A 12,773-nucleotide genomic window follows, 5' to 3' on the forward strand; every position below is an offset into this window, starting at 1 on the left:
TTCTCGATCCAACTTCTATTTTCTTTCATGTTCAGTGTGCTCAATGTAGCTCCACTCCAGTCATTACTATTTCACATCCTTTCCCGTATTTCCCCGCACCGTTCTCTGTACCCTCTCGAGAAAGACATTGGTAGTAGATCAATTCTGTAAGCCCAACTTGTCTCCACAGCTTTCCCTAGCACCTTTTTCTCCTAGGAACTTGAAACTCCCCTATCTCTCCAGCCACGTATCACTGTAGCCTGACTCCTCTCCTTCACCCCACCACCCGCCCACCCATGTGGTCACTCAGGGTGGTCCTTGGCTAATTAAGAATTGGGCATTCAGTTTTAAACATACAAGAAAGGCCTAGGGGGATCAATTTCAACAACAGCAACTTACATTTATACATTCCCTCCCTAAACTTCTCTGCCTCTCCTCCTTTAAGTTGCTCCTTAGAATATCATAATCATCATCAACTTTATTGTCATTGTTAGTGCACAAGTGCAGTACAACGAAATGTAGGCTTGCGGCTCCCGAGAGTGCACATTTAGATTAAGACATTTAAACATTCAACATACATTTGGCTTGTAATACATTAACATAAACATAATAAAATGCATTGGCAGATGTTTATTTGTGGAGTTCAGTAGGATGACAGCCCTGGGAAAGAAGCTGTTCCTAAATCTGGTCGTTCGGGTGCGAATGCATCTGTAGCGTCTCCCAGATGGCAGGAGGGTGAACAGACTGTGGCTGGGGTGGGTAGGGTCTTTGATGATGGTCAGTGACCTCCGTAAACAGCGTTTCTGGTATATGTGCTCTATGGTCGGTAGCCGGGTGCCGGTAATGCGTTGGGCAGTTTTGACTACCCGCTGCAGGGCTTTCCGGTCATAGGAGCTACAGCTGCCATACCATACTGTGATACAGTTTGTCAGGATGCTCTCTATTGTGCAGCAGTAAAAGTTAGAGAGGATCAGGGGTGACAGGTTACATCCCTTCAGCCTCCTTAGGAAATATAGGCACTGCTGGGCCGCCTTCACCAGAGAGGAGGTATTGAGGGACCAGGAGAGGTCTTCCGTGATGTGGACCTCTTTCACCAAGCTTCTACTATCTCGGTGTCAAATTTTGGCCAATAACACTCATGAAGCACCTTGGCCTTGGGACGTTTTACTATGTTGAAAGCGCTGTATAAATGTAAGTTGCTGTTATTGAAATTGATCCCCCTAGGCCTTTCTTGTACGTTTAAAACTGAATGCCCAATTCTTAATTAGCCAAGGACCACCCTGAGTGACCACATGGGTGGGCGGGTGGTGGGGTGAAGGAGAGGAGTCTAGACGACTGAAGGCACAGCTACCAATTGTGGAGCGATGGAAGTCAGGGATGCACAAGCAGCCAGAATTGGAGGAGTGCAGAGATCTCGGGGTTGTGGGGCTGGAGGAGGTTAAAGAGATGGGGAGGGGTGAAGCCATGGAGGGTTTTGAAAACCAGGATGAGAACTGTAAAATCGAGGCATTGCCAGACTGGGAGCCAATGTAGGTCAGCGAGTGCAGGGGTGGTGGGTAAATGGAACTTCCTCGAGGCTTTTCCCACTCCACCGACGTTGCTGGTGGAGGTTTGGTGAAAACCCATTGCCCTCTTTATACTGCCCCCCCCCGAAAACACTTTTATAACAAAGCCACAAATGCCAGGGTCAAAATGAAAGATGTTCATGCGAGAAGCAGCTACTTACCCATTTTGATCAAAAAATGCACACATCATAAAAGTTGAATGCCTGTAATTTTTATTTGTTTGGATACGGAATCGCACAGCAATCACACTGAGGTCCAGTGCCAGTGGGAAGGTCCTTTCAGAGCCTTATCTTGAGCATTGGACTTTTGATCCACCTTTGCAGATATTCAACATTTGGTTTTAGTAAATAAAATAACTGTACATATATCATACACAGTAGCTCTTATACTGCAGCTTCAAATGAATATTTAAGCAAGAAAAATGTCACTAAACCAGTCGCTATGAACACAGTAGTAAATATCGTCCCAATGCAAACAATACTTGTGATGTAATGTGCTATGATTTTGTTCTTCGGATGTGGTCGATGCTGGTGGGGCAGGATTTGTTGCCCATCCCTAGGAGCCCTGCGGGCGTTAAAGAGTTAACTATGTGGCATAGGACTGGAGTCACATGTAGGCCAGACCGGGTTAGGGTGGTAGGCTCCTTTCCCTGGATGATATGTGAACCAGATGGGTTTTTAAGCAACAGTTTGGCAGCTTTCATAAGTCATTTTTTTCCTCCGCAAATGACCAGATTTTATTGAATTCAGTTTCAGAATTTGTGGGATTTGAGCTCCCGACCTCTTGGTTGCTGGTCCAGGACCATAGCTACTGAACTACCATACCAATTATCTCTGCTCAAAGTCTTGACTACTTGCTGCAGTATGGTTCCACAGACGCCAATCACCCTCTTGTACCTCCCCAGTTGGGCTTAATTCAGCCATGGTGCCTTGACGGTGAGCGCCGGCCAGCTATTTGGCCGCAGGGGCCTTTGTGGCCGAACCCAATTCTGTCCCTATTCTACGATCCACGTCCAGCAGAGGGTTGGTGGATGGTGATCAGGAAACGAACCCTCGGCTGATTTTCTCCCACCCCCCTGCTACCGTCATTGAAAGGCAGACTGACTGAGCGTCCATCTCATTTGCTGCTTGTACTGTGTGCCCTCATTTGCTGCTTGTAGTGTGTGTCTACATATCAGTCACAGCACAGAAGGAGGCCATTTCCCCCATCGTGCCTATACTGGGCGGGGTCAGAGATCATCCAGGATTGAACCTGGGACTTCTCGCATTTCGAGCGCTGAGCCTCCCAAAGTGATAACCGTGTCCCTTGACAAAGTAATCCATGGGTTGTAAAGTGCTTTGGGATGTCTTCAGGATGTGGTGAAGGGCTGTATAAATTCTCGCTTGCTCTTTTTATTATTATCCTTATAAACGAGACCAATTGCTGCACCTGTACTGCCAACCACCATAGCACAGACTGAGGATTGAGGCTGGGACCCCTCTGGCTCGTGTGGTTCTGATATTTAATGGATAAGATCACTGATCAATTGATGTCTTGATCTTTTTCCAAAGTATATCGTGCACGCTTTGTTTTTAGGATGGGGAGGATAGAATTGTGGATCAGAAAAGGATTGGATGAATTTTTGTTAGGCAGATATTAGTTCCAAAATCTCAGGCCCCAAAATTCTAGTCCGGTTTAAGGGTGGATCAAAAGACAGACTTGTATTTCTATAGCGGTTTCACCACCTCAAGATATCACAAAGCGCTTTACAGTCAATGGAGTACTTTTGAAGTGTAGTCACTTGTGGAATGTAGGAAAAACCACAGCCAATTTACACACAGCAAGATCCCACAAACAGCAATGAGATAATGACCGGATAATCTGTTTGTGTTGTTGGTTGAGAGATAAATATCGGCCAGGATAATGAAGAGAACGCCCCTGCTCTTCTTCCAATAGTGCAATGGGATCTTTTACGTCCACCTGAGAGCAGACGGGGCCTCGGTTTAATGTCTCATTGGAAATACAGCACCTCCGACAGTGCAGCACTCCCTCAGTGCTCCACCGGGAGAGTCAGCCTGGATTATGTGCTCAAGTATCTGGGTCCGCTGCCTCGGGCTAGAATTTTCTGGCAGGCCCTGGATCTGCTGGGATTTCACGCCATTCTTTATTTGTTTGTCATTTTCACAGAATCACAGAAACCCCACAGTGCAGATAGAGGCCATTTCGGCCCATCCCACCCGATCCCCGTAACCCCTACACCAACACATATCCCACCCTATCCCTGTGTGTGGGTGGGGGGGGTGGTGCTAGTAGGTGGATCTTCTGAACAGGAGGTGGTGGGGTGGGTTCCTAGGTTACTCCATGAATTTCACCCTGTTACCGCCCCCCCCCCCCCCCTCTTAACCAGCCTCAACAGAACTGAGGGTTATGGCAAGTCCCTTTGAGGCCGCCAGAGCGCACCCCCACCACCACCATAACCTCACCCAGGCCAAGGAGGGGCTCGAGATCTTTTCGGGAAGCGGAATGGCTCCTTTCAATCATTTTGTTATTACTCTCCCCACCGACGGGCCTCAGGTGGGGGTCACGTGAGCTGTTCCACCTGACTAGGTCGGACCGGGGCTAGATGCCTCTTGCGGGTGCTGTCACGCCCACTTCGGCCGTGCATGTTACCCGTCACAGCGGATCCGGGAGTGGGATCTAGAGCAGCCAGGGGATCCGGGAGTGGGATCTAGAGCAGCCAGCGGATCCGGGACTGGGATCTAGAGCAGCCAGCGGATCCGGGACTGGGATCTAGAGCAACCAGGGGATCCGGGAGTGGGATCTAGAGCAGCCAGCAGATCCAGGGCAGCCAGGGGATCCGGGAGTGGGATCCAGGGCAGCCAGGGGATCCGGGAGTGGGATCCAGGGCAGCCAGGGGATCCGGGAGTGGGATCCAGGGCAGCCAGGGGATCCGGGAGTGGGATCCAGGGCAGCCAGGGGATCCGGGAGTGGGATCCAGGGCAGCCAGGGGATCCGGGAGTGGGATCCAGGGCAGCCAGGGGATCCGGGAGTGGGATCCAGGGCAGCCAGCGGATCCGTGAGTGAGATCCAGGGCAGCCAGAGGATCTGGGACTGGGATCCAGGGGATCCGGGACTGGGATCCAGGGCAGCCAGGGGATCCACTCTGCCATGGTTGCGCCAACATGGTCGGGGCCCTCCAGGAATTTTGGGACCGTGGCAAGGAACCGAATGGGTGGTTTGGAACGGTGGCTCGGTGGACCAGCGGGTGCCTCCTGCCCAAACATGGATATGCTTACAGCGTTGTACTTCATAAGATCACCATCTGTTTCACATCTACACGCCTCTAAAAGTTTGGTGTCTACAAGAAAACTTGAAACTGCAGGACAAAGTCTGCCCCAGCGGCTGCATAGTTTGAAGCTTGCTTTATGAACAGTAAGTATATATCGAGCGGCTGTATGGTAACTACAGTCTCTCAATCTGACAGGGGACTTGCTCAGTTACGCGGCTGTGAATTGAATTCTTGGCAGATGTTGTGCACGATCCGGGGTACGAACTGATACAGGTTGTTGAACTCGTCGACGAAGAAGGAGTGGTCCTTGTCGGGGTCTGTCGCGATGTACTCCAGCTCATCCACTGCCGCCCAAGCAATCCCAATAGCATACGCAATCACACCTGCAAAAGGAAGACCGGTAAGAGAATTGTTTACATTGGAATGTACAGCACAGAAACAGGCCATTCGGCCCAACAGGTCCATGCCCCACACGAGCCTCTCCCAACCCTTCTTTATCTAACCCAATCAGCATATCCTTCTATTCCTTGCTCTCTCATGTGTTTATCTAGCTTCCCCTTAAATGCATTTATACTATTCGCCTCAACTACTCCCTGTGGTAGCGAATTTCACATTCTCGCCACTATAAAAAGGAAGAGGGTAGCTAAAGTAAAGGTTGGTCCCTTAGAGGATGAGACTGGGGAATTAATAATGGGGAACGGGGAAATGGCAGAGACTCTGAATAAATATTTTGTATCTGTCTTCACAGTAGAAGACACTAACAACATCCCAAAAATGGATAATCAAGGGGCCACAGGGAGGGGGGAACTAAAGACAATCAGTAGGGAAATAGTACTTGTCATCTTTTTGTCCCATTATTTTACCAAGTCCCCTGGACCAGATGGCCTGCATCCCAGGGCCTTAAAAGAAGTGACTGCAGAGATAGTGGATGCATTGGTTGCAATATACCAAAATTCCCTGGACTCTGGAGAGGTCCCAGCAGATTGGAAAACCGCAAATGTAACACCCCTATTTAAGAAAGGAGGGAGACAGAAAGCAGGAAACTATAGACCAGTTAGCCTAACATCTGTCATTGGGAAAATGCTGGAGTCCTTCATTAAGGAAGCAGTAGCAGGGCATTTGGAAAATCATAATGCAGTCAAGCAGAGTCAGCATAGTTTTATGAAAGGGAAATCATGTTTAACAAATTTGCTGGAGTTCTTTGAGGATGTAACGAGCAGGGTGGACAAAGGTGAACCAGTAGATGTGGTGTATTTGGATTTCCAGAAGGCATTCGATAAGGTGCCACATATAAGGTTACTGCATAAGATAAGAGCTCATGGAATTGGGGGTAATTTATTAGCATGGATAGAGAATTGGCTAACTAACAGAAATCAGAGAGTCGGGATAAATGGGTCATTTTCCGGTTGGCAAACGGTAACTAGTGGGGTGCCACAGGGATCGGTGCTGGGGCCTCAACTATTTACAATCTACATTACATTCGGTCCCTTCATCCAAGTTATTAATGTAGCCAAGTTTGCAGATGATACAAAGATGGGTGGGAAAGCAAGTTGTTCAGAGGACTCGAATCTGCAAAGGGATATAGACAGGCTAAGTGAGTGGGCAAACAATGCGGGAAAGTGCGAGGTTATCCACTTTGGCAGGAAAAATAAAAAAGCAAATTATTATTTAAATGGAGAGATTACAAAATGCTACATTTCAGAGGGACCTGGGGGTCCTTGTGCATGAAACACAAAAAGTTAGCATGCAAGTACAGCAAGTAATCAAAAAGGCAAATGGAATGTTGGCCTTTATTTCAAGGGGGTTGGAGTATAAAAACAGGGAAGTCCTGCATACAGTTTTGGTCTCCTTATTTAAGAAAGGATATACTTGCATTGGAGGCAGTTCAGAGACGATTCACTAGGTTAATTCCAGAGATGAGGGGGTTGACTTATGAGGAAAGGTAGAGCAGGCTGGGCCTATACTCTTTGGAATTTAGAAGAATGAGAGGTGATCTTATTGAAACGTATAAGATACGGAGGGGGCTCGACAAGGTAGATGTAGAGAGGATGTTTCCCCTCATGGGGAAATCTAGAACTTGGGGGCACAGTTTTAGAATAAAGGGTTGCCCTTTTAGAACTGAGATGAGGAATTGCAGGAATGACGTATGAGGAGAGATTGGGTCAATTGGGCTTATACTCGCTGGAGTTTAGAAGAATGAGAGGGGATCGCATTGAAACTTATAAAATTCTAACAGGACTAGACAGACTAAATGCAGGAAGGATGTTCCCGATGGCCGGGGAGTCCAGAACCAGGGGTCACAGTCTAAGGATAAGGGGTAAGCCATTTAGGACAGAAATGAGGAGGAATTTCTTCACCCAGAGAGTGGTGAATCTGTGGAATTCTCTACCACAGAAGGCAGTTGAGGCCAATTCATTAAATATAGTCAAGAAGGAGTTAGATATATTTCTTAAGGCTAAAGGGATCAAGGGATATGGGGAGAAGGCAGGGTCGGTACTGAGTTTGGATGATCAGCCATCATCTCATTGAATGGCGGAGCAAGCTCGAGGGGCCGAATGGCCTACTCCTGCTCCTATCTTCTATGTTTCAATGAATTTCTTCTCTGAGGGTCGTAAATCTGTGGAATTCTCTGCCCTAGAGAGCTGTGGAGGCTGGGTCATTAAATACATTTAAGGTGGAGATGGACAGATTTTTGCAAGATAAGGAAGTGAAGGGTTATGGGGAGCGGGCGGGGAAGTGGCTTTGAGCCCAAGATCAGCCATGATCTTATTGAATGGCGGAGCAGGCTCGAGGGGCCAAGTGGCCTATTCCTGCTCCTATTTCTTATGTTCTTATGCTCTCCTGAATTCCTCATTGGATCTATTAGTGACTATCTTATATTTATGGCCCCTAGTTTTGGACTCCCCCACAAGTGGGAACAGTTTCTCTACGTCTACCCCATCAAACCCCTCCATAATTTTAAAAATCTCTATCAGGTCACCCCTCAGCCTTTTTCCCAGAGGAAAGAGCCCCAGCCTGGTCAGTTTTACCAGGTCTTAGAAGGATTAAGCAAACTACGTTGAGCTCAATTTGGCCGACTTGCCCAGAGCGCATTATTGGCTTGGTCCATCACTCAGGAGATTTACTGGAATGGTACCAGGGATGAGGGACTTCAGTTATGTGGAGAGACTGGGATTGGTCTCCTTAGAGAAGAGAAGGTGAAGGGGAGATTTAATAAAGTTGTTCAAAATTATAAAGGGTTTTGACAGAGTAAATAAGGAGAAACTTTCCTCTGGCAGGAGGGTCGGTAACCAGAGGGGAGATAAGGAGAATTATTTTTACTCAACGAGTTGTGATCTGGAATGCACTGCCTGAAAGGACGGTGGAAGCAGATTCAATAGTAACTTTCAAAAGGGAATTGGATAAACACTTGAATAGAGAACATTTATAAACATGCGCTTTCTCTCCCCATTGACCAGTACTGTTTCACCGTGCACTCTCTCCCCATTGATGGAGATGACGGAGCGGGTTAGGCGGTGGTCTGTCCAGCAGTCATCAGCTCCTGTCATGGCGCGGGCGATGCGGACATCCTTGCGCTCCCTCGCTCAGACGATGACGTAGTCCAGCAGATGCTAATGCTTGGAACGAGGGTGCTGCCATGAAGCCTTGTACTTGTCTCTCTGACGGAACCAGGTGTTGGTTATGACAAGGCCATGTTCTAAGCATTTCGACAGGAGGAGGGTACCGTTGGAGTTGGCTTTCCCTACCCCCTCTCTGCCGATCACACCTCTCCAGAGGTCTGTGTCGTTTCCAACTCTGGCGTTGAAGTCGCCAAGGAGGATCAGCTTGTTGCCCGTTGGGACTCGGGACAGGGATTGTTTGAGGCTGGAGTAGATTTCCTCTTTGGTCTTGTCTGTGGCTTCCAGAGTTGGGGCGTACGCACCGATGACCGTAGCGCACTGGTTTCGGGCTAGGGTGAGTTGAAGAGTCATGACGCGCTCATTTATACCGCTAGGGGAGTCTCTGAGACGCCCGACCAGTTCATTTTTTATGGCGAAGCCTACCCCATGGAGGAGGCGTTCTTCAGGTTTGCCTTTCCAGAAGAAGGTGTAGCCACCGCCTTGCTCCTTGAGCTGGCCTTCCCCTGCCCGCCGGGTCTCACTTAGGGCGGTGATGTCAATGTCGAAACGTCTGAGCTCCCGGGCAACGATAGCAGTACGGCGTTCCGGTCTGTCACTGTTGGGGTTGTCCATGAGGGACATAAGAAATAGGAGCAGGAGTAGGCCAATCGGCCCCTCGAGCCTGCTCCGCCATTCAATAAGATCATGGCTGATCTGATCCTAACCGCCAATCTACTATCACAGAACCATCTCCTGAATCTAACAGAATTAGACACATGAAATAGGAGCAGGATCAGGCTACACGGCCCCTGGGCCCGCTCCGCTACCCACAGGGCCATGTCCGATCCGAACCTAGACTCATGTCCAAATTCCTGCCTGCTCCCCGTAACCCTTAATTCCCTTTACTTCTAGGAAACTGTCTATTTCTGTTTTAAATTTATGTAATGATGTAGCTTCTACAGCTTTTTGGGACAGCATATTCCATGGACCTACCACCCTCTGAGTGAAGTAGTTTCTCCTCATCTCAGTTTTGAAAGAGCAGCCCCTTATTCTAAGACTATGCCCCCTAGTTCTAGTTTCACCCATCATCGGGAACATCCTCCCCGCATCCACCCGATCCAACCCCTTCACAATCTTATATGTTTCAGTAAGATCGCCTCTCATTCTTCTGAACTCCAATGAGTAGAGTCCCAATCTACTCAACCTCTCTTCATATGTCCATCCCCTCATCCCTGGGATTAACCGAGTGAACCTTCTTTGTACTGACTTGAGAGCAAGTATGTCTTTTCTTAAGTATGGACACCAAAACTGTATGCAGTATTCCAGGTGCGGTCTCACCAATACCTTGTATAACTGAAGCAATACCTCACTATTTTTATATTCTATCCCCCTAGCAAAGAAAGCCAACATTCCATTGGCCTTCTTAATCACTTGCTGCACCTGCATACTAACCTTTTGAGTTTCGTGCACCAGGACCCCCAGATCCCTTTGTACTTCAGTACTTTCCAGTTTCTTGCCATTAAGATAATAACTTGCTCTACGATTTTTCCTGCCAAAGTGCATAACCTCACACTTTCCAGGATTGTATTCCATCTACCAAATCTCTGCCCACTTACTTAGCCTGTCTATATCCCTTTGCAGGTTTTTTATGTCCTCCTCACTCACTACTTTCCCTCCCATCTTAGTATCATCTGCAAACTTTGATATGTTACACTCGGTCCCCTCCTCCAAATCGTTAATATAGATTGTAAAGAGTTGGGGACCCAGCACTGACCCCTGCGGAACACCACTAGTTACTGATTGCCAGTCTGAGAATGAACCATTTATCCCAACTCTCTGCCTTCTGTTAGATAGCCAATCCTTTATCCATGCCAGAATATTACCCCCAATCCCGTGATTTTTTATCTTAAGCAATAATCTTTTGTGTGGCACCTTGTCAAATGCCTTTTGGAAGTCTAAATACACTACGTCCACTGGTTCCCCTTTATCCACCCTATATGCTACTTCCTCAAAGAACTCCAGCAAATTTGTCAAACATGACTTCCCCTTCATAAAACCATGCTGACTTTGTCCTATTAAATTATGATTATCCAAATGTCCTGTTACTGTCTCCTTAATAATGGACTCCAAAATTTTACCTACCACAGATGTTAGGCTAACCAGTCTATAGTTTCCAGCCTTCTGTCTACTGCCCTTTTTAAATAAGAGTGTTACATTAGCAGTTTTCCAGTCTGCCGGGCCCTTTGCTGAGTCCAGGGAGTTTTGGAAAATTATTACCAATGCATCCACAATCCCTACCGCCACTTCCCTCAAGACCCTAGGATGTAAGCCATCAGGTCCAGGTGATTTATCCGCATTGAGTCCCATTATTTTACCGAGTACCACTTCCTTAGTGATTTTGATCGTGTTTAGCTCCTCCCCCCCCCCATAGCCCCCTGTTTGTCCAGTGTTGGGATATTCTTAGTGTCCTCTACTGTAAAGACTGATACAAAATATTCATTGTGTTTTTGCCATCTCCATATTTCCCACCATTAATTTCCCGGTCTCATCCTCTAAGGGACCAACATTTACTTTAGCCACCCTTTTTCTTTTTATATAACTATAAAAACTCTTACTATCTGTTTTTATATTTTTTGCTCATTTACTTTCATAATCTATCTTCCCTTTCTTAATCAATCTTTTTGTTATTTTTTGCTGTCTTTTAAAGTTTTCCCAATCCTCTATCCTCCCACTAGATTTGGCTACCTTATATGCCCTTGTTTTTAGTCGAATACTATCCTTAATTTCTTTACTTAGCCACGGATGGCTGTCTTTTCTTTTACACCCTTTTCTTCTCAGTGGAATATATATTTTTTGGAAGTTGTAAAATAACTCCTTAAATGTACACCACTGATCATGTATCGTCTTACCCTTTAATTTATTTTCCCAATCCACTCTACTCAATTCCGCTCTCATACCTTCATAGTCTCCTTTATTCAAGCTTAGCACGCTTGTTTGAGATCCACCCTTCTCACCCTCTAATTGAATATGGAATTCAACCATGTTATGGTCACTCATTCCAAGGGGATCCTTTACTAGGACATTTTTAATTAATCGTGTCTCGTTACACAGGACCAGATCCAAGGTTGTTTGCCCCCTGGTCGGTTCAGTTACATACTGCTCAAGAAACCCATCCCTAATACACTCAATGAACTCATCCTCAAGGCAGCCCTGCCCAATTTGATTTGTCCAATTAATATGATAGTTAAAAACCCCCATAATTATAGATGTTCCCTTATTACAAGCCTCAACTATTTCCTGATTGATACTCCTTCCAACAGAGTTGCAACTGTTCGGAGGCGTATAGACTACGCCCACTAGTTTTTTTCCCCTTATTATTCCTTACCTCCACCCAAACTGTTTCATTATCCTGATCTTTTGACCCAATATCATTTCTCTGTATTACAGTGATTCCTTCCTTTATTAACATAGCCACCCCACCTCCCCTTCCTTCCTGCCTGTCCTTCCTGATCATTAAATAACCTGGTATGTTTAATTCCCAGGCATTGTCACCCTGCAGCCATGTTTCTGTAATGGCCACAAGATCATACCCATATGTAGTTAATTGTGCCATTAACTCGTCTATTTTGTTACGAATGCCACGTGCATTCAGATAGAGAACTTTCAAAGATGTTTTGTGACACTTAGTTCCTGCTTTTGCCCTTTTTATTACTTTACCTTTTACTCCATTCCTTCTGCCCCTTCCTGACACGCTCTGGTTTTTAATTTCCCCACTGCTACCTAAGTCTATGACCTTCTCTGTTGTCATTTTTATTATTTGCTCTCTAGGAACCTCTCCCCCACTAGTTAGTTTAAAGCCCTCTCTACAGCCCTAGTTATATGATCCACCAGGACTCTAGTCCCAGCACTGGCCAAGTGAAGCCCATCCCAACGGAACAGCTCCCTCCTGCCCCAGTACTGGTGCCAGTGTCCCAGGAAGCAAAACCCATTTCTCCCACACCAGTCTTTGAGCCACGCATTTAACTCTCTAATTTTATTTGTCCTAGCCAAATTCGCTCGTGGCTCAGGTAATAATCCAGAGATTATTACCCTTGAGGTTCTGTTTTTTAATTTGACCCCTAGCTGCTCATACTCCTTTAACAGAACCGGCTTCCTAGTCCTATCTACGTCGTTTGTACCAACATGGACCACGACAACTGGATCCACCCCCTCCCACTGCAAGTTTCTTTCCAGCCCAGAGGAGATGTCCTTAACCCTGGCACCGGGTAGGCAACACAGCCTTCGGGACTCTTGCTCGCAGCTGCAGAGAACTCTATCTCTCCCCCTAATAATACTATCCCCTACCACTACAACATTTCTATT

General features: G+C 46.8%; 1 protein-coding gene across 2 annotated transcripts in view; it reads right to left on the minus strand.

Annotated features, from left to right (window-relative positions):
- Positions 1-1,740: 1,740 nt before the first annotated feature.
- The window catches only part of vit (vitrin), a 190,862-nt gene continuing 179,829 nt past the window's right edge, over positions 1,741-12,773 (minus strand). For both annotated transcript variants that reach the window (XM_085996738.1, XM_085996736.1), the window contains one exon: positions 1,741-5,195. In XM_085996738.1, coding sequence (XP_085852864.1) covers positions 5,017-5,195 — 179 coding nt within the window. In that variant the 3' untranslated portion in view covers positions 1,741-5,016. The remainder of the gene's footprint in view (positions 5,196-12,773) is intronic.

Source organism: Somniosus microcephalus, chromosome 9 (assembly GCF_052327205.1).
Source record: "Somniosus microcephalus isolate GS21.2 chromosome 9, FLI_Smic_1.0, whole genome shotgun sequence".
Classification (NCBI taxonomy): Eukaryota; Metazoa; Chordata; class Chondrichthyes; order Squaliformes; family Somniosidae; genus Somniosus; species Somniosus microcephalus.